This window comes from Pan troglodytes, chromosome 8, assembly GCF_028858775.2.
Source record: "Pan troglodytes isolate AG18354 chromosome 8, NHGRI_mPanTro3-v2.0_pri, whole genome shotgun sequence".
NCBI lineage: Eukaryota > Metazoa > Chordata > Mammalia > Primates > Hominidae > Pan > Pan troglodytes.
The window spans coordinates 107,710,306-107,732,829 of record NC_072406.2 but is presented as its reverse complement, the minus strand read 5'-3'; the positions used below and the strand labels follow the sequence as shown (position 1 = coordinate 107,732,829).

At 48.0% G+C, this 22,524-nt stretch overlaps 1 protein-coding gene across 8 annotated transcripts in view; it reads left to right on the top strand.

Moving 5' to 3' along the window:
* Positions 1–20,519, top strand: part of ALDH18A1 (aldehyde dehydrogenase 18 family member A1) — a 56,353-nt gene extending 35,834 nt beyond the window's left edge. For all 8 annotated transcript variants that reach the window (XM_016918957.3, XM_016918959.3, XM_063782053.1 and 5 more), the window contains 7 exons: positions 2,082–2,302; positions 9,841–9,978; positions 12,289–12,484; positions 12,587–12,708; positions 15,013–15,199; positions 16,159–16,254; positions 19,514–20,519. In XM_016918957.3, the coding sequence (XP_016774446.1) occupies positions 2,082–2,302; positions 9,841–9,978; positions 12,289–12,484; positions 12,587–12,708; positions 15,013–15,199; positions 16,159–16,254; positions 19,514–19,695 (1,142 nt within the window). In that variant the 3' untranslated portion in view covers positions 19,696–20,519. The remainder of the gene's footprint in view (positions 1–2,081; positions 2,303–9,840; positions 9,979–12,288; positions 12,485–12,586; positions 12,709–15,012; positions 15,200–16,158; positions 16,255–19,513) is intronic.
* The last annotated feature ends 2,005 nt before the right edge of the window (positions 20,520–22,524 follow it).

The following is a 22,524-nucleotide window of genomic DNA, read 5'->3' as shown; positions in this document are numbered from 1 at the left end:
TAATAACATAGGTGTGGTTAAGTGCGTTCAGCTGTATCAAATTAATGGAATATTTAGTAGTAATTAAGATAATTTTTGCAACATGGAAAATATACTCGCATTGTGAGGTGAAAAGCTAGGATGTAACATTTAACATATACTATAATTAAAACTTGTTTTTTTAGCATATGGGGAAAAGTAAAGAAAATTAATTAATTTGTATAATTGGTTGGTAGAAAGATGGTTTAATTTTTTTTTCTTAATATAAGGTCAGTTGCTTCCCCCCAAGGCAGAAATCTTTTTATTATTTTATCTTGGTGGCTATGACTGTAAAAAAAGGAAAGGGAAAATTTTTGTAATCTCAACATTGACCACAGTAATGATTTGTGATATATGATTTCAAATGGTCTTCCTGAGTATATACATGTATATATATGAATATGTACGTACATGTTTGTGTGTGGAGAGAGGGAATCACATCATGCATACTACTGTTTTTAAAGAAAATTCTGGGCTGGGTGCAGTGTCTCATGCCTGTAATCCCAGCACTTTGGGAGGCCGAGGTGGGCAGATCACAAGGTCAGGAGATGGAGACCATCCTGGCTAACACGGTGAAACCCCATCTCTACTAAAAATACAAAAAATTAGCCGGGTGTGGTGGCGGGCGCCTGTAGTCCCAGCTACTCAGAAGGCTGAGGCAGGAGAATGGCTTGAACCCTGGAGGTGGAGCTTGCAGTGAGCCGAGATTGCGCCACTGCACTCCAGCCTGGGCGACAGCGAGACTCCGTCTCAAAAAAATATAGAAAATTCTGCGTATGAGCTTGCCATAATCCTATTTTTTTTTCAGCCAAGCATGGTCGCTCATACCAGTAATCCCAGCACTTTGGGAAGTGGAGACAGAGGAATCACTTTAGCCCAGGAGTTCGAGACCAGCCTGGGCAACATAGTGAGACCCCTATCTCTACAAAATATGTTTTAAAATTAGCCAGCCATGGTGATACGTGCCTGTAGTCCTAGCTACTCTGGAGACTGAAGCAGGAGGATCACTTGAGCCCCGGAGTTCAAGGCTTCAATGAGCTATGATTGCACCACTGCAGTCTAGCCTGGGCGGCACACTGAGACCCTGTCTCTAAAAGAAAAAAAGGAAAAAAGTTTTCTTTTTTAAAATTCTGTTCTCCTTCCCAAAATATTTAACATTTTATTTTAGAAGAAAACATCTTTGTTGGTTCTGATTATAAAAATAATTCACTCATTATAAAAAAAATAGAAAGATAGATTATTACTATTCTGGATGCGTTCCAGATTTCTTCCCGTGCACACATATATGTCCAATGTTTGATAAATAAGATCATATCATACATGCTGTTTTATAGTTTGCCTTTTTCGTAGACTATATCCTAGACAGCTCTCCATGTCAGTGAACCTAGATATATTATTTATAATAACTGAATTATAAACCATTGTCTGAATATTTAGGTAGAATTCAATTTCTCAGCATTACAAAAATGCCATGGTAAGTATCCTTATTACATGCCTTTCTGTTCATACAAATGATAAATTTCTGGAACTGAAATTGCTGGGACAAAGGGTATCAGGGTACACAGCTTTACATGATGCTATGTACTACCAAATGGACCCCCAAGAAAGACAGTTTAAGTGGCATGTCATTGTCTTCCCAAGTCTGTTCCTAATGCAGTCCCACATGTTCAGTAAAACATCAAGACACATCAGTTGGGCCAGGCACGGTGGCTCGCACTTGTAATCCCAGCACTTTGGGAGGTCGAGGCAGGTGGATCGCTTGAGTTGAGGAGTTCGAGATCAACCTGGCCAACCTGGTGAAACCCCATCTCTACAAAAATAAGCCAGGCCTGGTGGTGCATGCCTGTAGTCCCAGCTACTAAGGAGGCTGAGGTGGGAGAATCGCTTGAACCCAGGAGGCAGAGGTTGCATTGGGCCTAGATCATGCCACTGCACTCCAGCCTGGGCGTCAGAGTGAGACCCTGTCTCAAAAAAAAAAAAAAAAAAAAAAGAAAGACACATCGGTTGGTAGCTGTAGCCTGCCAGGTCTGCTACTTTATTATATCGTCTTAATGGCTTTTCAGGGAGACTTGCAGCTCCTCTGCTGAAACGTTTAAGCCTCTCCACATCCAAATTGAACAGCCTGGCCATTGGTCTGCGACAGATCGCAGCCTCCTCCCAGGACAGCGTGGGACGTGTTTTGCGCCGCACCCGAATCGCCAAAAACTTGGAACTGGAACAAGTGACTGTCCCAATTGGAGTTCTGCTGGTGATCTTTGAATCTCGTCCTGACTGTCTACCCCAGGTGTGTATATACCCCGGGAGAATAAATACCCTGCCATTGGGGGCTGGTGTGGATATTGGAGGAAGAATATATTTTCTTTTCTTTTTTTTTTTTTTAATTTAAGTTCTAGGGTACATGTGCACAACGTGCAGGTTTGTTACATAGGTATACATGTGCCATATTGGTTTGCTGCACCCATCAACTCGTCATTTACATTAGTTATTTCTCCTAATGCTATCCCTCCCCCAGTCCCCCACCCCCCGACAGGCCCTGGTGTGTGATGTTCCCCACCCTGTGTCCAAGTGTTCTCATTGTTCAGTTCCCACCTATGAGTGAGAACATGCATTGTTTGGTTTTCTGTGCTTGTGAGAGTTTGCTGAGATTCTCTCAAGAGAATCATGCAGCTTCATCCATGTCCCTGCAAAGGACATGGATTTACCCTTTTTTGTGGCTGCATAGTATTCCATGGTATATATGTGCCACATTTTCTTTTTTTTTTTTTTTTTTTTTTTTTTGCAGGGCCAGCTGTATGGGAGACTAGAGTTTTATTATTACTCAAAATAGTCTCCCTGAGAATTTGGGGATTAGAGTTTTGTTTTTTTTTTTAGTCTTTTTTTTTTTTTTTCTTCTTTTTTATTGATCATTCTTGGGTGTTTCTCGCAGAGGGGGATTTGGCAGGGTCACAGGACAATAGTGGAGGGAAGGTCAGCAGATAAACAAGTGAACAAAGTTCTCTGGTTTTCCTAGGCAGAGGACCCTGCGGCCTTCCGCAGTGTTTGTGTCCCTGGGTACTTGAGATTAAGGAGTGGTGATGACTCTTAACGAACATGCTGCCTTCAAGCATCTGTTTAACAAAGCACATCTTGCACCGCCCTTAATCCATTCAACCCTGAGTGGATACAGCACATGTTTCAGAGAGCACAGGGTTGGGGGTAAGGTCACAGATCAACAGGATCCCAAGGCAGAAGAATTTTTCTTACTACAGAACAAAATGAAAAGTCTCCCATGTCTACCTCTTTCTACACAGACACAGCAACCATCCGATTTCTCAATCTTTTCCCCACCTTTCCCCCCTTTCTATTCCACAAAACCGCCATTGTCTTCATGGCCCGTTCTCAATGAGCTGTTGAGTACACCTCCCAGATGGGGTGGTGGCCGGGCAGAGGAGCTCCTCACTTCCCAGTAGGGGCGGCCGGGCAGAAGCGCCCCTCACCTCCCGGACGGGGCGGCTGGCCGGGCGGGGGGCTGACCCCCCCCACCTCCCTCCCGGACGGGGCGGCTGGCCGGGCGGGGGGCTGACCCCCCACCTCCCTCCCGGACAGGGCGGCTGGCCGGGCAGAGGGGCTCCTCACTTCCCAGTAGGGGCGGCCGGGCAGAGGTGCCCCTCACTTCCCCGACGGGGCGGCTGGCCCGGCGGGGGGCTGACCCCCCCACCTCCCTCCCGGAGGGGGCGGCTGGCCGGGCAGAGGGGCTCCTCACTTCCCGGTAGGGGCGGCCGGGCAGAGGCGCCCCTCACCTCCCGGACAGGGCGGCTGGCCGGGCGGGGGGCTGATCCCCCCACCTCCCTCCCGGACGGGGCGGCTGGCCGGGCGGGGGGCTGACCCCCCCACCTCCCTCCCGGATGGGGCGGCTGGCCGGGCGGGGGGCTGACCCCCCCACCTCCCTCCCGGACGGGGCGGCTGGCCGGGCGGGGGGCTGACCCCCCCACCTCCCTCCCGGACGGGGCGGCTGGCCGGGCGGGGGGCTGACCCCCCCACCTCCCTCCCGGACGGGGCGGCTGGCCGGGCGGGGGGCTGACCCCCCCACCTCCCTCCCGGACGGGGCGGCTGGCCGGGCGGGGGGCTGACCCCCCCCACCTCCCTCCCGGACGGGGCGGCTGGCCGGGCAGAGGGGCTCCTCACTTCCCAGAAGGGGCGGCCGGGCAGAGGCGCCCCTCACCTCCCGGATGGGGCGGCTGGCCAGGCGGGGGGCTAACCCCCCCACCTCCCTCCCGGACGGGGCGGCTGGCCGGGCCGGGGGCTGACCCCCCCCACCTCCCTCCCAGACAGAGCGGCTGGCCGGGCAGAGGGGCTCCTCACTTCCCAGAAGGGGTGGCCGGGCAGAGGCGCCCCTCACCTCCCGGATGGGGCAGCTGGCCAGGCGGGGGGCTAACCCCCCCACCTCCCTCCCGGACGGGGCGGCTGGCCGGGCCGGGGGCTGACCCCCCCACCTCCCTCCCAGACAGAGCGGCTGGCCGGGCAGAGGGGCTCCTCACTTCCCAGTAGGGGCGGCCGGGCAGAGGCGCCCCCCCCCACCTCCTGGACAGGGCGGCTGGCCGGGCAGGGGGCTGATCCCCCCACCTCCCTCCCGGACGGGGCGGCTGGCCGGGCGGGGGGCTGACCCCCCCACCTCCCTCCCAGATGGGGCGGCTGGCCGGGAGGGGGGCTGACCCCCCCACCTCCCTCCCGGACGGGGCGGCTGGCCGGGCAGAGGGGCTCCTCACTTCCCAGTAGGGGCGGCCGGGCAGAGGCACCCCTCGCCTCCCGGATGGGGCGGCTGGCCAGGCGGGGGGCTGACCCCCCCACCTCCCTCCCGGACGAGGCGGCTGGCCGGGCAGAGGGGCTCCTCACTTCCCGGTAGGGGCGGCCGGGCAGAGGTGCCCCTCACCTCCCGGACGGGGCGGCTGGCCGGGTGGGGGGCTGACCCCCCCACCTCCCTCCCAGACGAGGAGGGAGGACGCTCCTCACTTCTCAGACGGGGTGGCTGCCGGGCGGAGGGGCTCCTCACTTCTCAGACGGGGCGGTTGCCAGGCAGAGGGTCTCCTCACTTCTCAGACAGGGCGGCCGGGCAGAGACACTCCTCACATCCCGGACGGGGCGGCAGGGCAGAGGTGCTCCCCACATCTCAGACGATGGGCGGCCGGGCAGAGACGCTCCTCACTTCCCAGATGTGATGGCGGCCGGGAAGAGGCGCTCCTCACTTCCTAGATGGGATGGCGGCTGGGCAGAGACGCTCCTCACTTTCCAGACTGGGCAGCCAGGCAGAGGGGCTCCTCACATCCCAGACGATGGGCAGTCAGGCGGAGACGCTCCTCACTTCCCAGACGGGGTGGCTGCCAGGCAGAGGCTGCAATCTCGGCACTTAGGGAGGCCAAGGCAGGCGGCTGGGAGGTGGTTGTAGCGAGCCGAGATCACCCCACTGCACTCCAGCCTGGGCGCCATTGAGCACTGAGTTAACGAGACTCCGTCTGCAATCCCGGCACCTCGGGAGGCCGAGGCTGGCGGATCACTCGCGGTTAGGAGCTGGAGACCAGCCCAGCCGACACATCGAAACCCCGTCTCCACCAAAAAAATACGAAAACCAGTCAGGCGTGGCGGCGCACGCCTGCAATCGCAGGCACTCGGCAGGCTGAGGCAGGAGAATCGGGCAGGGAGGTTGCAGTGAGCTGAGATGGCAGCAGTACCATCCAGCTTCTGCTCGGCATCAGAGGGAGACCGTGGAAAGAGGGGAGAGGGGAGAGGGGAGAGGGGAGAGGGGGGAGGGGGGAGGGGGGAGGGGAGAGGGGAGAGGGGAGGGGGGGAGGGGAGAGGGGAGAGGGGAGAGGGAGCTCTATCTACCTATGTGCCACATTTTCTTAATCCAGTCTATCATTGATGGATGTTTGGGTTGGTTCCAAGTCTTTGCTATTGTGAATAGTGCCACAATAAACATATGTGTGCATGTGTCTTTACAGTAGCATGATTTATAATCCTTTGGGTATATACCCAGTAATGGGATGGCTGGGTCAAATCGTATTTCTAGTTCTAGATCCTTGAGGAATCTCCACATTGTCTTCCACAATGGTTGAACTAGTTTACAGTCCCACCAACAGTGTAAAAGTGTTCCTGTTTCTCCACATCCTCTCCAGCATCTTGTTTCCTGACTTTTTAATGAATGCCATTCTAACAGGCATGAGATGGTATCTCATTGTGGTTTTGATTTGCATTTCTCTGATGACCAGTGACGATGAGCATTTTTTCATGTGTCTGTTGGCTGCATAAATGTCTTCTTTTGAGAAGTGTCTGTTCATATCCTTTGCCCACTTTTTGATGGGGTTGTTTTTTTCTCGTAAATTTGTTTGAGTTATTTGAAGATTCTGGATATTAGCCCTTTGTCAAATAGGTAGATTGCAAAAATTTTCTCCCATTCTGTAGGTTGCCTGTTCACTCTCATGGTAGTTTCTTTTGCCGTGCAGAAGCTCTTTAGTTTAATTAGATCCCATTTGTCTATTTTGGCTTTTGCTGTCATTGCTTTTGGTGTTTTAGTCATGAAGTCCTTGCCCATGCCTATGTCCTGAATGATATTGCCTAGGTTTTCTTCTAGGGTTTTTATGGTTTTAGGTCTAACACTTAAGTTTTTAATCCATCTTGAATTAATTTTTGTATAAGGTGTAAGGAAGGGATCCAGTTTCAGCTCTCTACATATGGCTAGCCAGTTTTCCCAGCACCATTTATTAAATAGGGAATCCTTTCCCCATTTCTTGTTTTTGTCAGGTTTGTCAAAAATCAGATGGTTGTAGATGTGTGGTGTTATTTCTGAGGCCTCTGTTCTGTTCCATTGGTCTATCTCTCTGTTTTGGTACCAGTACCATGCTGTTTTGGTTACTGTAGCCTTAGTATAGTTTGAAGTCAGGTAGCATGATGCCTCCAGCTTTGTTCTTTTTGCTTAGGATTGTCTTGGCAATGCGGGCTCTTTTTTGGTTCTGTATGAACTTTAAAGTAGTTTTTCCAATTCTGTGAAGAAAGTCATTGGTAGCTTGATGGGGATGGCATCGAATCTGTAAATTACCTTGGGCAGTATGGCCATTTTCATGATATTGATTCTTCCTATCCATGAGCATGGAATGTTCTTCCATTTGTTTGTGTCCTCTTTTATTTTGTGGAGCAGTGGTTTGTAGTTCTCCTTGAAGAGGTCCTTCACATTCCTTGTAAGTTGGATTCCTAGGTATTTTATTCTCTTTGTAGCAATTGTGAATGGGAGTTCACTCATGATTTGGCTGTTTGTCTGTTATTGATGTATAGGAATGCTTGTGATTTTTGCACATTGATTTTGTATCCTGAAGAATATATTTTCAATACTGGAGATAGGTTTCCCAAAGACAGTTGTGTGTGTGTGAAGGTCTTTTAACCAAAAAAAAGATAATTTTTGAGACTTTATTCTCAGATTGTTCTTGAGGTAATATACGTTCTTGATTCCTCCAGTATCCTAAAGTAGTTGTTCATATGTCCATTTTAGAGCTGGAGAAACTGAACCTCATAGAAGGTAATATTCCTGTCACACCTGTAAGGTGCAACTGGGACTGGAACCCAAATCAACCTACCATACCACAGTGCAGGAGCAAATTTCCAAATATCTTAGCCTGTGGTTCACTTTGTTCTCTGACCACAAGTCTCTGTTAGCCTGCTGCTGTCATTCATGAATAACTGGCTTGGCCCATGTGAAAAGGACCCCTTTATTGTCAGTGTCACTGATGGCTTCCTATAAGTACATCTGTTAGGAAAAAGAACTTTCAGTAGTTAATGGAAATTAGAATGCAACTGTCGGCCGGGCACAGTGGCTCACACCTGTAATCCCAGCACTTTGGGAGGCCCAGGCAGGTGGATCACGAGGTCAAGAGATTGAGACCATCCTGGCCAACATGGTGAAACCTTGTCTCTACTAAAAAATACAAAATTAGTTGGCATGGTGGGACCTGTAGTCCCAGCTACTCAGGAGGCTGAGACAGGAGAATCACTTGAACCCAGGAGGCAGAGGTTGCAGTGAGTCGAGATCGCGCCGCTGCATTCCAGCCTTGCAACAGGGCGAGATTCCATCTCAAAAAAGAGAAAAGAATGCAACCCTCTTTAAGCAAGTTGACATATCACAGCCTCTGGTTGAGAAAGCATGCGTTAAAGTTCTTGCCAAGCAGCCATGCTGGGAAATACAAGGTGTCATTAGAGAGTGGCCCCACTTTATTACCCTAAACTGCCTCCCAGAATTCTGGGAGCATTTCCCCCACTGGACTGTCCTATAGGATACCAGCTCTTCCTTTGCACTAGCCCCAAAGTCTCAAAGGGAAATTCTATTGTAAAAACAAAAAACTAGCACCTCTTTACTATAAGACATAGGTGACTGTGGAATCTGGAATGCTCTGTGAAGGGTACTCTCTGACATCCCCTAAAACCAGTGTGTTCACCAAGGGACTCCCATACCACTGAGGCCTATCCTCAGTCCCTGGCTGATGCTGGCACACTAGCTCTCTGGCCACATACCTGTCTTGCAGAAATGCCCCAGTGATGACTGCCAGACTCACCTCTGCTAGTAGAAATGGGCCTAAGTCTCTCTGTGGACTGTATCCATGAACTTTCTTTGCTACCACTCATCCATACCAGCTGATACCTCACAAGGAGCTGATAACTCATTAGCTAACTACAGCTAAGGCTCCTCATCTGGACTCAGCCCTGGATGGTTTCACAGAATCCATGAATCCTAAAAATTGTGTGCAATATTCTGTGTGTTTATGTCTGGAGAAAGTTTACTTAACTTTTATAAGAGGTAGGATGATCAGGTCAGTGTCACTCACTCTTTGCTCTAACAAGGCAACTAGCCCTCCTCCTGGATGGTTTACGTTTTCCTCCCCAGACAGGCATGTGGGAAAAAGACTCTGTTCTCAGCAGTCTCTACCACAGCTGCCCAGGGGCTGGCAGGAGCTCTGGTCTTCTCCAGGTTCTTAGCACCAAGCACTTAGAGCTCTCAGAACAATTCCAAGGCCAGAGTAGGATGTGGCCAGAGGAGCTGCCCAGCCTCAGCCTGATCAGATGAAGCAAGTGCTTCCTTACAGAGGTGGCTGAAGACCCTGTTCTCCACAGTGGGGGGTACCATGTGGCCCTGGCCACTTAACTCAGTTCTCTTTGCTTTATTTGTTTGTTTGAGACGGAGTCTCACTCTGTTGCCCAGGCTGGAGTGAAGTGGTGCAATCTCGGCTGACTGCAGCCTCTGCCTCCCAGGCTCAAGAAAGTCTCTTGCCTCAGCCTCCTGGGTAGCTAGGACTACAGGCACCTGCCACCATGCCCGGCTAATTTTTGTATTTATAGTAGAGATGGGGTTTCACCATGTTGGTCAGGCTGGTATCGAACTCCTGACCTCAGGTAATCCACCCACCTCGGCCTCCCAAATTGCTGAGATTACAGGCGTGAGCCACCGTACCTGGCCAACTCAGTTCTCTTTGCTAATGGTGCTAAGGAAGCCATATAGTTTAGTTGCTAAAATCCAGTGGTTTGTTCTGGAGTCAAACCACCTCAGTCTGGCTCCCATCCCTGTTATTTATAAGCTGTGTGACTTCAGGGAGTCATCAACCTCTCTGGGCTTCAGTGCCCTTATCTGTAAAGTAGGGGATAAAACAGGCACTTAATTCACTGCAGTGTTATGAAGATGAAACAGCATAGACCTTATAAAATGATGAACACAGTGCTTAGCACAGAAGGAGTGCTTATGAATGCTAACATCACTGTTGCTATTACTGTTTGTCTCCTTTGATCCACTGCTCTCCCTTTGATCTGCAGGTGGCAGCTTTGGCTATCGCAAGTGGTAATGGCTTGTTACTCAAAGGAGGAAAGGAGGCTGCACACAGCAACCGGATTCTCCACCTCCTGACCCAGGAGGCTCTCTCAATCCATGGAGTCAAGGAGGCCGTGCAACTGGTAGGTCCCTGGGAATGCACCAAGTCAGGCCCAGAGGGGCCAGATCAGGTGTTTGGGAATTTAAAGCAAAACTTAGGCCACACAGAGCCAAGACACTACTACAAGCAGACTTGACACTCCAGCAGGCCTGTAGCCTACAGACTTTAGGCCATTCTGCAGAGCCAGATGGGTCCTCAGTGGCTTAGGAAGGCCCCTCCCTTATAGCTGCGTCTTGGCACTGTTTATTTACAAGAATGTCAATTAGACCTTCATTCTTGGGTCACAAGGCAGCAGGAGTACCAGAACTAGAGTGTGAGGCCTAGGTTCCTGTCATTGGCAGAGTGATCTAGGGTAAGTCAGATAAGAAACTTTACAAAAGTTTGTCATAAACTGTCATGTGGTGTGTTGAGTATGAGATCATGCTGTTATCACTATTATTATTAAGGTCATCACTTTAACTGACCATTTCTCATTCTCCTCAACTGTCAAATGAAGTTTGATAATAATAGCTACTACTTGTGAGTACCTACTATGTGCAAGGCTCATTTTATCCATTAACTCATTTGATCATCACAGCAGTCCCATAAGGAAAATATCATTAATTATTAGACTCATTTTCTACATTGGGAAAAAACAGATTCAGAGGTAAAGTAATTCCCCAAGAGTCACATGGTGTTTGATAGAGTTTAGATTTGGACCTAGGCTGACTCCAGATCCTTTTTTTAGTTTGGCTCATTTGCTCCAACATTCCAGGATTCTGTTGGCTACTGGGAGGATGTCTACAAACCTGCTCATTACACACTCAGTGACCAGAATCTGGTTTTTTTCTTATGCCAACATAGTGGTTGGAAAGAGCGCAGATTTTAGGGATTCAAATCCCAGCCCCACCACTTCCTAGCTTACACAGGTGCCCTCCCTCCTTTTCTTCCTATTGATGTGTAACATACGTAAAGTATACAGATCCTGTGAACCACTCTGTGACTGTTCACACACACACGTATAACCACCAGCCGTATCAAGATACAGAACAGTCCAACATCCTGGAGGGCCCCCTTGTGCCCTTCCCAGTCAGTATGTAGCCCCCTTCCCCACAAACTACTTTTTTGACTTCTGTCACATTAAATTACTTTTGCCTTTTTTTTTTTTTTGAGACATGGTCTTTTTCTGTTGCCCAGACTGGAATTCAGTGGCACAATCTTGGCTCTCGGCTCACTGCAGCCTCGGCCTCCTAGGCTCAAGCAGTCCACCTACCTCAGCTTTCCTAGTAGTTGGGACTACAGGTGTGTGCCTCCAGACCTGACTAACTTTTGTGGGTTTTTTGTTTTTTGTTTTTTGTAGAGACAGAGTTTCACCATGTTGCCCAGGCTGGTCTCAAACTCCTGAGCTCAGGCAGTCTGCCTGCCTCAGCCTCCCAAAGTGCTGGGAATGTGCCACCACGCCCTGCCTTTTGCTATTCTTGAAATTTATATAAATGAGATCAAACAAAACACACGTTTATGTTGCCTGTCATTTGTTCGTTATGTCTGTGGCATTCATTCCCATTGTTGCATCTAGCAGTAGTTTTCTCATTTAATTGCTGGGTAGTGTTCCATTTACCTGCATATACTACAGTTCATCTTTTCTTCTCTTGATGAATATTTAGATTGTTTCCAGTTTTGGGCTATGTGGAATAAAGTTGCTGTGAACATTCTGGCACACATATATATTTATTATAAAAGTAATATGACCATGTGGAGAAAAATTAAAAATCAAGAGAAAACAAAATGCCCATAATCTCAGTATCCTCTCACAGGCTCTTTAAGTCATTCCAATCCACATCCCAGGGTAGAAGTTGCCATCAGAAGTCATGAGAACCATGACTCCCTAGCAAGACCAACCCAACATTTCCTCAATGCTGTGAATAGAAAACCAACAGAGAAGCCACTCCCTTTTGTGATCTTCATGGCCTGGAGTAGTGTACTGCATTTAACCTCCATAGATACCCCTTTGTGCTGCTTCTGGCATTTTAAAAATTGTCTGCCCTGTATTATGGCTAGCAGTACCCTAGTGCTGCCTTCCCTACTTGATGCTGAGCTCTTTGACGGCATGCAGTGTCCTGCGTGATATGTGATGTGGAGCACAGCACCGAATATATAGTGTTTGATAAGCATTTGCTGGACAACTTTTTGATTCCCATGATCGGGAACTTAATTTTGTTTTTAGAATAAGTTTTCACAGTGTCTCACTTAGTTCTCAGAGTGTACAGATGTTTATCTGTAAAAGGGAAGCTGCTGTTTTTATATTTTGTGTGGTCAGATGTCATCTTTATCTTTTTCTTCTTTCCTTCTAAAGGTGAATACCAGAGAAGAAGTTGAAGATCTTTGCCGCCTAGACAAAATGATAGATCTGATCATTCCACGTGGCTCTTCCCAGCTGGTCAGAGACATCCAGAAAGCTGCTAAGGGGATTCCAGTGATGGGGCACAGCGAAGGGATCTGTCACATGTATGTGGATTCCGAGGCCAGTGTTGATAAGGTCACCAGGCTAGGTGAGCTGGATGGGGTCTTCTCTTTCACAAGGGAGAAATATTACATCCTCTGCAGCTCTGGATCATGTCAATGGAAACAATTCTTTGCTCATCTTCTTTCAGTCAGAGACTCTAAATGTGAATATCCAGCTGCCTGTAATGCTTTGGAGACTTTGTTAATCCACCGGGATCTGCTCAGGACACCATTATTTGACCAGATCATTGATATGCTGAGAGTGGAACAGGTAAGAGTTCCATAGGACTAGTACATTACTTCCTGTCTTAGAAGCCTGTGGAATTAGACCAGGCACAGCCATACCATATAAGGCAGTTTAAGAAACAATATTTTTTAATATCTTCTGTGTACAAAGTTCCATGCTAAGTAAAGTGTGAGTAAAACACAACCCCTGCCCTCTAGTAGTCAAACCAAACCAATACACAAATAGCTTTATTACAAAGTGGAATGTGTTGTGTGCTAAAGAGGGTTCAAAGGTAAGACAGACCACATGGCACTATGCTGACTGAACTGTTTCTGGCAACCTTTTATTCACGTGTCAAGGTGTTCCCAAGCATATATTATTTTTTGGATTTGATTTGAAAAGATGGTGCAGAAACGTTTCAAACCAAAAACTTATGTACATTCACTGCCTCCCCCCAGTGTCTTTGGTTACCAATATTAGTGTACTTAATGCAGTGATATTTGGGATTCAGTAATTTGTAGAATGTCTCCCTGGATTATGTTTTTACTATATTGTTAAGGTTGTAAACAAACCAAAAGCCAGTAAGTTTCAAATATAAAGTTGTGCTGTGTCCTAAATTCATGCCTGCAAGAAAATATAATAGATGCCCTCAAGGCAAAAATGGACAATCTGTTAAACTCTCTGCATGGATGCATTTTAAGCTTTAATTTCTGATGTCATAGTACACTTTCAGAATTAAATAAACCAGCATGGCAGTAGAGAAGGTGCTTGTTGGCCTTGGTTGCTTTGACTCTGAACATGTGTCTCTTCCCTTCCATCCTTTGGCTGGAAAGGAAGGCTCCAGTTAGCTTATAAATGTGGCATGGTCCCAGTGAGAACTGGAAAGAATTGTTTTAAAAATGAAACTGTACTCCATGGATTACAAGGAAGTTAGATCACATGGTCATTCATGTTCGGGGACCTTACTTTACTTTGGTAAGGAAGCCTGTCGATTGGGCACCTGTGTTTGCCAAGCACCACAGTGAACTGGATTAGACAGGAGGAAAGCTCCCCTTTAGCCAGGACTAAATCCCTCCCCAGACCTAATTTGAACACACCAGTGGTATCCTCAGTCATTAAAATGAGGATGGCCTTGAAATTCCAAATCAAAATGAGTCACTGTGTGTACTTCATACAGCACTTTTGGATGGCAGAAAGTAAAGCTAGAAGGATGACTTGCACAGGGATGGGGTTCCAGTCCCCAAGGAACACAGAAGAAGTGAGATCCCAGATAAGAAACAATGGCAGGGCCTTGGGAATCATGAGGATAAGGCAGACACCGCTTATAACTTGAGCCAAGGCAAAAGCTTGATCCCAAAGAATCAAGGCATGAACCCTGTCCTGGGGATGTCTCAGAGAACAAGGTTTAAGTGGGATCCAGCTTGTGATTGGGATCCTCGGTGACCAGCCTCAGAATCCTTAAATTCCTCTAACCAGCAGCAGGATTAGAGCCAGAGCCTGGGGCTGAGCTGAACCTAGAGGTGGGGCCAGACTGACACAGTTGGAAATCAAATGAGTAGCCACAGTTTGAGGTGCTGAAAGCACCTGACCAAGTACTGCTTACCTCTAAAGCAAACCTGGGACTTCGCTAGGGTACAGGGAGTAGGAATGTATATGTGGCACCTCCCTTTTTCCACACGAGTCTAGTGCCTAGGTACCATATGCAGGAACTGGGATCTTTATTGTCAAGTATTCATTTTAGTAAAATGCCAGAAGTCAAGCCCTTGTGTTGATAACCCACTAAACGCCTTGCACATTCTTTTTTATTCTTTTTTTTTTTTCTTTGAGATGGAGTCTTGCTCTGTGCCCCAGGCTGGAGTGCAGTGGCACAATCTTGGCTCACTGCAACCTCTGCCTTCCAGGTTCAAGCAGTTCTCCTCCTGCTTGAACCTCCCAAGTAGCTGAGATTACAGGCACCTGCCACCATGCCCTGCTAATTTTTTTAGTAAAGACGGGGTTTCACCATGTTGGCCAGGTTGGTTTTGAACTCCTGACCTCGAGTTATCCACCCGTCTCAGCCTCCCAAAGTGCTGGGATTACAGGCGTGAGCCACCATGCCCGGCCCACCTTGCACATCCTTAACGTTCAAGGCTTCCTGCTTCAATCCCTGTTCCAACTGTCTTGAGGGCCCATTGCTGGCAAGTGGCCAGTCAGATCATGCTGGAGGGAGGAAAGTAGGACTAGTTCAGTTGTCGAGGCTACAGGAGCCACTTTGGGCTGTGGTTTTACAGGCTCACCTTTCTGTTCTATCCTAGAACTTGCTTATTTCAGTTGTTTTTATGTTGTTGCCCCTGGACTTCCTCGTTCCAGGTAAAAATTCATGCAGGCCCCAAATTTGCCTCCTATCTGACCTTCAGCCCCTCCGAAGTGAAGTCACTCCGAACTGAGTATGGGGACCTGGAATTATGCATTGAAGTAGTGGACAACGTTCAGGATGCCATTGACCACATCCACAAGTATGGCAGCTCCCACACGGATGTCATCGTCACAGAGGATGGTCAGTGTCCAGATGCTTCCCGCATACAGTGTCTGCCTTTGCTGCTTTCTGATCCTGCTCCTCTTAGCCCCCCTTGGGCTGCAGAAAAACATCATTTGAGTAGGCTTATGGTAATGTTTAGTAGTGGTTGCATTTGGTACTTTGATGAGTGCTTTCACATCACTTTATTATATTGTCACAGCTGGAGAAGGAGGGGCAGGGATGATTAGCTCTGCTTCGAAGATGACTAACCCTGTCAGAGGCACTATCATTTAATGCGTGCAGCAAATCTTACAAGGTAGTTAAAATAAACCCATTTTACAGCTGAGGAAACCAAGGCAGAACCAACTCTGCACATTCATTCATTCATTTATTCCACAAATATATATGCAGGGACACTCCTGGGTGTCAGATACTGGAGCCTCAATGGTGGAGGATGCCAGTAGGGCCCCAATGAGGAATTTACAGTCAGCTAATTAGGGCACCAGAGCAGTACCACCTGTATTAACAGCCAACATTTACCAAGCACTCACTGTGTGCTAGGCACTAGGATGAGTACTCCCCAGGTGTTTCATCCTCTCTACAACCCTATCAGCTAGGTCATGTTGTAAGTCCCTTTTGACCCAGACACAGAGAGTTTTGTACACCTGCAGAAGGTCACAAAGCTAGCAGGTGTACAGCTGGAGTTCAGGCCTAGGCAGTCTGGCTCTGGAGCCCATAAGTAGGAAGTTTAGGCAGGTCACCTGCATGGGAGATCTGGATTCCAACTCAGTCTTTCCACAACACTGTGATTGATGAAGCTAACTTGTCTTCTTCCTGTTGAGATTTTTCACAAGCCTGAGTATTTAATATGTGAGAACACATGGAGAGGCCCCAGTGGGGACCCAGACCCTGCCCTGATCTGTCACCAGTCAATGGCTGGAAACAGGGATGTTCTCTGGGTATCATCCTAACTTGGTTTCTCCTTCTTTACCCTGCAGAAAACACAGCGGAGTTCTTCCTGCAGCACGTAGACAGTGCCTGTGTGTTCTGGAATGCCAGCACTCGCTTTTCTGATGGTTACCGCTTTGGACTGGGTAAGAAAGACTCTGGTTGGGAAGAAAGAAGTTCCTTGTGAAGCACTGGGTGGTCCAGGGGTATGTTGAGGTGGGGAAGACACCTCCCCTTGACTGTCACATGCTTGGTCAAGATAAGAGAGAAACAGGCTGGGTGCGGTGGCTCACGCCTGTAATCCCAGCACTTTGGGAGGCCGAGGTGGGTGGATCACCTGAGGTCAGGAGTTCGAGACCAGCGTGGCCAACATGGTGAAACCCTGTCTCTACTAAAAATGCAAAAAATTAGCCAGGTGTAGTGGTGCATGCCTGTAATCCCAGCTACTCGGGAGGCCGAGGCAGGAGAATTGCTTGAACCCGGGAGGCAGAGGTTGCAGTGAGCCCGAGATTACGCTACAGCACTCCAGCCTGGAGGACAGAGTGAGACACCATCTCAAAAAAAAAAAAAAAAAAAAAATAGAGACAGACTTCTGGCAAGGTAGGATTATCAGGGAGAATAATTAATGAAACCTCCCATGAGTTGGTGGAAGGCCTATCTTCTAAGCATTTCACATGCTAAGAAGGCAGGTACTTGTATTCATTTTTCATAGAGGGAGAATGAGATTCAGAGAAGTATAGTAACTTGCCCAGAGTCCCACAGCTGGCATTCAGACCCAAACTTGAGCAAGTCCAAAGCCTGGGTTCTCCCGCTACAGCGTGGGCAACCACAGCCTGCCTTTTTACACAGGCTGCGCCAGAGGTACATGCTGTGTCCCTTGAGAGCACTCCTTTTACAGACTTGTTTCGTCAAAATGGCACAGCCAGGTTGCCTCGGAGATAGGAAACCCCACAATGGTAGGACAAAAGAAGGTGCCGTGGGCCTAAGTACCAGCATCAAAACAAACAGGCCAGCCAGAAGTACAAGGTTACCTTCTACAGCAGACCTTGAAATAAAAAGCTTCAGAAGGGCACTTCTGTCCCTTTCCATTAGGTATAAAATTTCCAGCCCTCTGTCGTGTTGGGGTTATTTGGACAGTCTCTCGTTTTCAGGGGTACCAGTATATAAAACTCCAGAACGGGCGCAGTGGCTCACGCCTATAATTCCAGCACTTTGGGAGGCCAAGGCGGGCAGATCACCTGAGGTCGGGAGTTCGAGATCAGCGTGACCAACATAGAGAAACCCCATCTCTACTAAAAATACAAAATTAGCTGAGCATGGTGGCACTTGCCTGTAATCCCAGCTACTCGGGAGGCTGAGGCAGGAGAATCGCTTGAACCTGGGAGGCAGAGGTTGCAGTGAGACGAGACCGCACCATTGCGCTCTAGCCTGGGCAACAAGAGCTAAACTCCATCTCAAAAAACAAAACAGACAAAAAACCTCCAATAATACATTTATGACACGTTTTCTGAATATTTGAGAATTATTTCAACCACTCAAAACATTTTAGGCCACGGGCAGTGGCTCACACCTGTAATCCCGGCACTTTGAGAGGCTGAAGCAGGAGGATCTCATGAGTCGGGGAGTTCGAGACCAGCCTGGGCAACGCAGCGAGACCTCCTCTCTACAGAGATGAAAAAATTATCCAGGTGTGGTGGCGTGAGCCTGTAGTCCCAGTTACTCAGGAGGCTGAGGCAAGAGGATCCCTTGAGCCCAGGAGTTCGAGGCTGCAGTGAGCTAAGATGATGCCATTGTACTCCAGCCTGGGAGAGAGTGAGGCCCTATCTGTATAACAAAACAAAACAGAAAGACACACATTTTAATCCTTCTGAACTTTTTGAGTAGATGATCTGCCTGGAGAAATAATTCTCACCAAATTGTTAAAAGGTTATGAAAGGGAATTTAACTCAGTTATTCTTAATCATGATACTCTTTATTTTTAGTTCCCCATTTGTATTATGTTGGGATTTTGATGTAATTATCACATCACTTGCATTGATCTTTATACTCTCCATGTACTTGAAAAAGAAATAGCAACATATTTTTAAGGGCTGGGGCACCCAGCATTCAAATGAAAATCCAGGATGAAGGAAGAACAAAAGATCATTTCATTGTCCTTCCAACACCAGCTCAGAGTGAAAGCTGGTTGAGTTAAATTCCTTGTGAAATGCATTAATGACAGTAACAGATTTTACTGAGCATTTACTACATTCCCAGCACTGTGCTAAATGTGTCGCAAGCATGCTCTCACTTCATTCTACAAAATGAATTCTCATTTTCCAGATGAAGAAACTGAGGCATGAGACATAAAGTTAGGTAGTATGTCCAAAGTCATGTGGTCTCTATGCTATTGAACCAGAATTTGAATCCTGCTGGTTTCACTCTCCTTGCCAACCACTACCCCAAGCACATCCCACCCCTACTGTGTCTCGTACTTGCTCTTCTCTCTGCCTGCAGCACCTCTGTCTGGTTTTCTCCAGCCAGCTCCTTCTCACTGTTCAGGTCCCAACCAAAAGGCACTTCCTTAGGGAGGCTTTCCCTGACCATCCTACCCAGCGTGTCCCCAGCTCCACCACACAGCCTCTGTCATAGCACCCATCACTGCACTTGAGCACCACAGGAGACTATTTACTCACCTGTCCTTTGGCTGCCTCGCCTGCTATAATATCAGTGCCACAAAAACAGGGCCTTGTATCTATTATTCACCACTTTATCCCCAGGGCTCAACACAGTGCCTAGTACATAGTACATGCTCAGTAAAGTTGTGATGATTGAGGGAACCCTGCCTCCACTGTATACAGTGCAGAACACCAAGCCAGGGCCAGGAAAACCCCTGACGTTCCCTAGGTCTGAGCTGGGAGCAAGAGGAAAGGGAATGAACAGTAACCCTTTGATGTATTCAGTAACTGTCTAATGAGTCCCTTGTGCTAAGACTTCTAGGGGATACCAAAAACATGTCCCTTTCTTTCTAAGATTTAAAGTGTATTTGAGGAGGTGAAACCATCATGGTAAACATTGTCGTACCCCTCAAAACATGCCCAAATGTCAAAATATGGTATGCAATTCAGATGCTAAACTGATAAAAGAGACAGCACTTGTATTAATAGCATTGTCAAAATGCACTGGGGATAAAATACAGAAGAAGAGTCCACACACTGTTTCACGAGAAGGAGTGTATCATGATTTGTAGTAATCGAAGAACATGTTTATGGGAACAGGGTGACTCAGCTCTCCTGGGGAGGATGGATGAGGAGTTAGCAGGAAGAGAGGGTACCAAGTGAGGGGAAAGCAGCAGGGTGGGTCTGGGGCATGGACAGGAAGCAGAGGCTGGGAAAAGCTACATCTTTTATTCATGCTTTTTCACAGGAGCTGAAGTGGGAATCAGTACATCGAGAATCCACGCCCGGGGACCAGTAGGACTTGAGGGACTGCTTACTACTAAGTGGCTGCTGCGAGGGAAGGACCATGTGGTCTCAGATTTCTCAGAGCATGGAAGTTTAAAATATCTTCATGAGAACCTCCCTATTCCTCAGAGAAACACCAACTGAAAAGAGCCAGGAAAACCCGGGAATTTTCCAAAAGGTCTTCACGTTAAACTTGTCTTATCTCAGGAGAGAGCCCGCTCTTGTCTCCCAGTTCCTGGTAGGGTCTGCCTGTTGGAAAGTGTACCTGGATGCTTCTGGGCTCCGTTTGGCAATAGCAATCTTGGCTGATGTGCACAGTCTGGCTCCCAGCTCACCCTTTTTTTTTAAAGTAAGAAAATAGTTGCTACCGATAGGGACTTTGCCAAGTCCAATTATCTTCTAGGATTGAAAGGTGCATTTTCCCCATAAAAAAGGTGAGGAAAACCCATGGCTGCTTTGTATCACCTCAGTGACTTACAGTCCCCCTTGGCATTTAGTTGGTACTAGAGCCAGTCATCCTTAACAAATCTTTTCACATTTTATTTCTTTCACATGTAGTCATCTTCAAAAAGGAAAGATTTGGAATTTTAGAAAAGGGGCAACTCTTCTTTTTAGCATTCTCATCAGAAAGTCACAAAAATCGATGGAATCATTTCCACTGGGAGGATTGACCTTTTGTATTTATTTGTGGGGTAAATTAATAAGCATTCCAGATGCTTGCAGCTTCCTGCATCCAGGAGATGCTGTGTTCCCCGTGATGCAGCTGGAACCCAAGCTGCAGCAGGAGATGCAAGTTTCAGGATGTTCCCCACTGAGCTGGAGGAATATCTACAGCAGTGATGCTTGAAATTTTTGTATGAATTATTTTGTCGTCCTACCCTTTTCCTCCAAAACAAAAATTAGAGGATTATTTTAATACTTTGGATTCTTCCCCCTTTTTTGAGAAATAAAGTTTTTTATGAAAAGCCTGTGCATGATTGAAGTTTTCTCCCTTAATTGTTGTTACCCCCTTCCTTTTCCTCTCTTGTGACCCTCGTGCCCTGCTTGTGGGCATGGTCTCTTCTCTGGAAGCTGTCTGGGGAGACAAGACATCTGCCTCAACAGTGTTTGTTGGTGGAAGCAACATAGGCAGACCCCACAGAGGGACTCAGACGGGGAGACAGGAAAGGAAAACAGGAGATTAAGCCCCAAGAGCTTGAAGACTAAAAGTGCAGTGAAGGTCTGAAGTTGGTGGGGTCCGACCTGAGCGAGCTCCCACGGTGGCACATAGCCCCAGCTGACATCCTTAGTTCACTGCATCCCCCCAGCTCCTCCCTGCCAGTCCTGTTGCCTCAGGATCACTTGACAGCTCGGACCCTCCCCACTCTCCCTCCATCTCTAGCTCCTGTCCTTAGGGCCCCTGGTGCCTGACAGTCTGCAGTTGAAAGATTTCATGGGGGCCTCCTAAAGAAATAAGCACTCGCTTACGATGCTGCTGCTTTTCCTCTGAGGATGTTTTACCAGCACAAGAATGATGGTGTCATGTGGAACATGTTCCCAGGCTGGCTGCACAGCCTGCCTCTCCTCCAGACCCTTACATGGTCTGGCAAGTCACCCTGACTGCCCTGCCCTCTGGATGAGGAGTTCTGGCATAGCTTGCCTGAAAAGGCTATAAACAGTCCTGCCTGAAACTGTCACAAATACCACAATAAGCTCCCAACCAGACAACAAATGCCCAGGAATCTTAAATAGAAGGCAGCCCAAGAGAGCTGGGGCCCTTGGGGAAGACCACTGAGAAGGCAGGCCTGCATCTGGGCCCTGAGAAAGACCACTATCATCATCAGACAGAAACCCCAAGCTTCACTCATTAAACTGGCCTGCATCAGTCATTGCTATAAATGCATACATTGCGTTGAACTGCATGCCACAGAAACTTCAAAGAATTGGGGCTTGAACTTGATCATTCCTTTTTCTCTCATGTAAAAAGAGCTCTGGAGGTAGGCAGCTTCAAGGCTGACTTAATGCCTCCATGAAGGCCATCAGGCACTGGGGCTGCTTTTGATTTATGCTCTTCTGTCCTAGGGTAAGGCTCTTGTCCACATGGTAGTGGCATTCCAACCATCAGGACTGCATTCCAGCCAGCAGGAAGAAAGAAAAACCATAGGCAGAGGAGTGTCTGCCAGCTGCCCCTTCTAAGTGACATTCCAGGAAGACCCCCCTGCCCAGTGGCTTGACCAAAACTAGCTCATGGCCTACCCTCTCTAAAAGGGATCTGGGAGGTGTAGCTTTTTTATTTGGGCACATTGCAGCTCCAAGAAAGTAAGGGTTCTATTGGTAAGGGAGGAGGAAAATCGGATAGGGGAAGAAGATTATCCTAATTGATTCATGGAGCTGAGAGCAGGATTCATTCACCTAAACAGTAGGGCTGCTGGGGAATAAAAGAGGGCTGGGATGGCGGCCAGAGAGGTAGCCACAATGTCCCACTGCACTGCCTGACAGAGGAAATGGGAGGGAGAGGTGAGCAGACACTAAAGTTTCATGGTGCTATTTGCAGCCCAGTATAATGGAGGGAGCACTGAACTGGGACTCCAGAATTTTTTTTCCAGCTCTGTCACTGACTGGCATTGTGACCTTGGGTAACTACTTAAACATTTTTGCCTCAGTTTCCACACTCATGAAATGGGAGCTTGGATAAGCTTTCTAGTTAGATGGAGGTGTGGGAAGCTCTTCATCACTAAATTGCAAATTAGCTGAACAAGGTGTTTTTTATATCTGACATCCACAGCTGGCCAAGTCTTTGGTAGGCATTGAAAGCAAAACCCAACATCACTGACCCGCTCTTCACACACACACACACACCCCCCTCTGCTATTTGCTGTATATGTGGGCCTCAGACTACTTCAAACTGTGGTTCAAGGATCATTGTGACAGAATGACCACAGGGCCTAGCTAAAACTGTAGATTCCCGCACCCAGACCTGCTGAGCCAAAATTT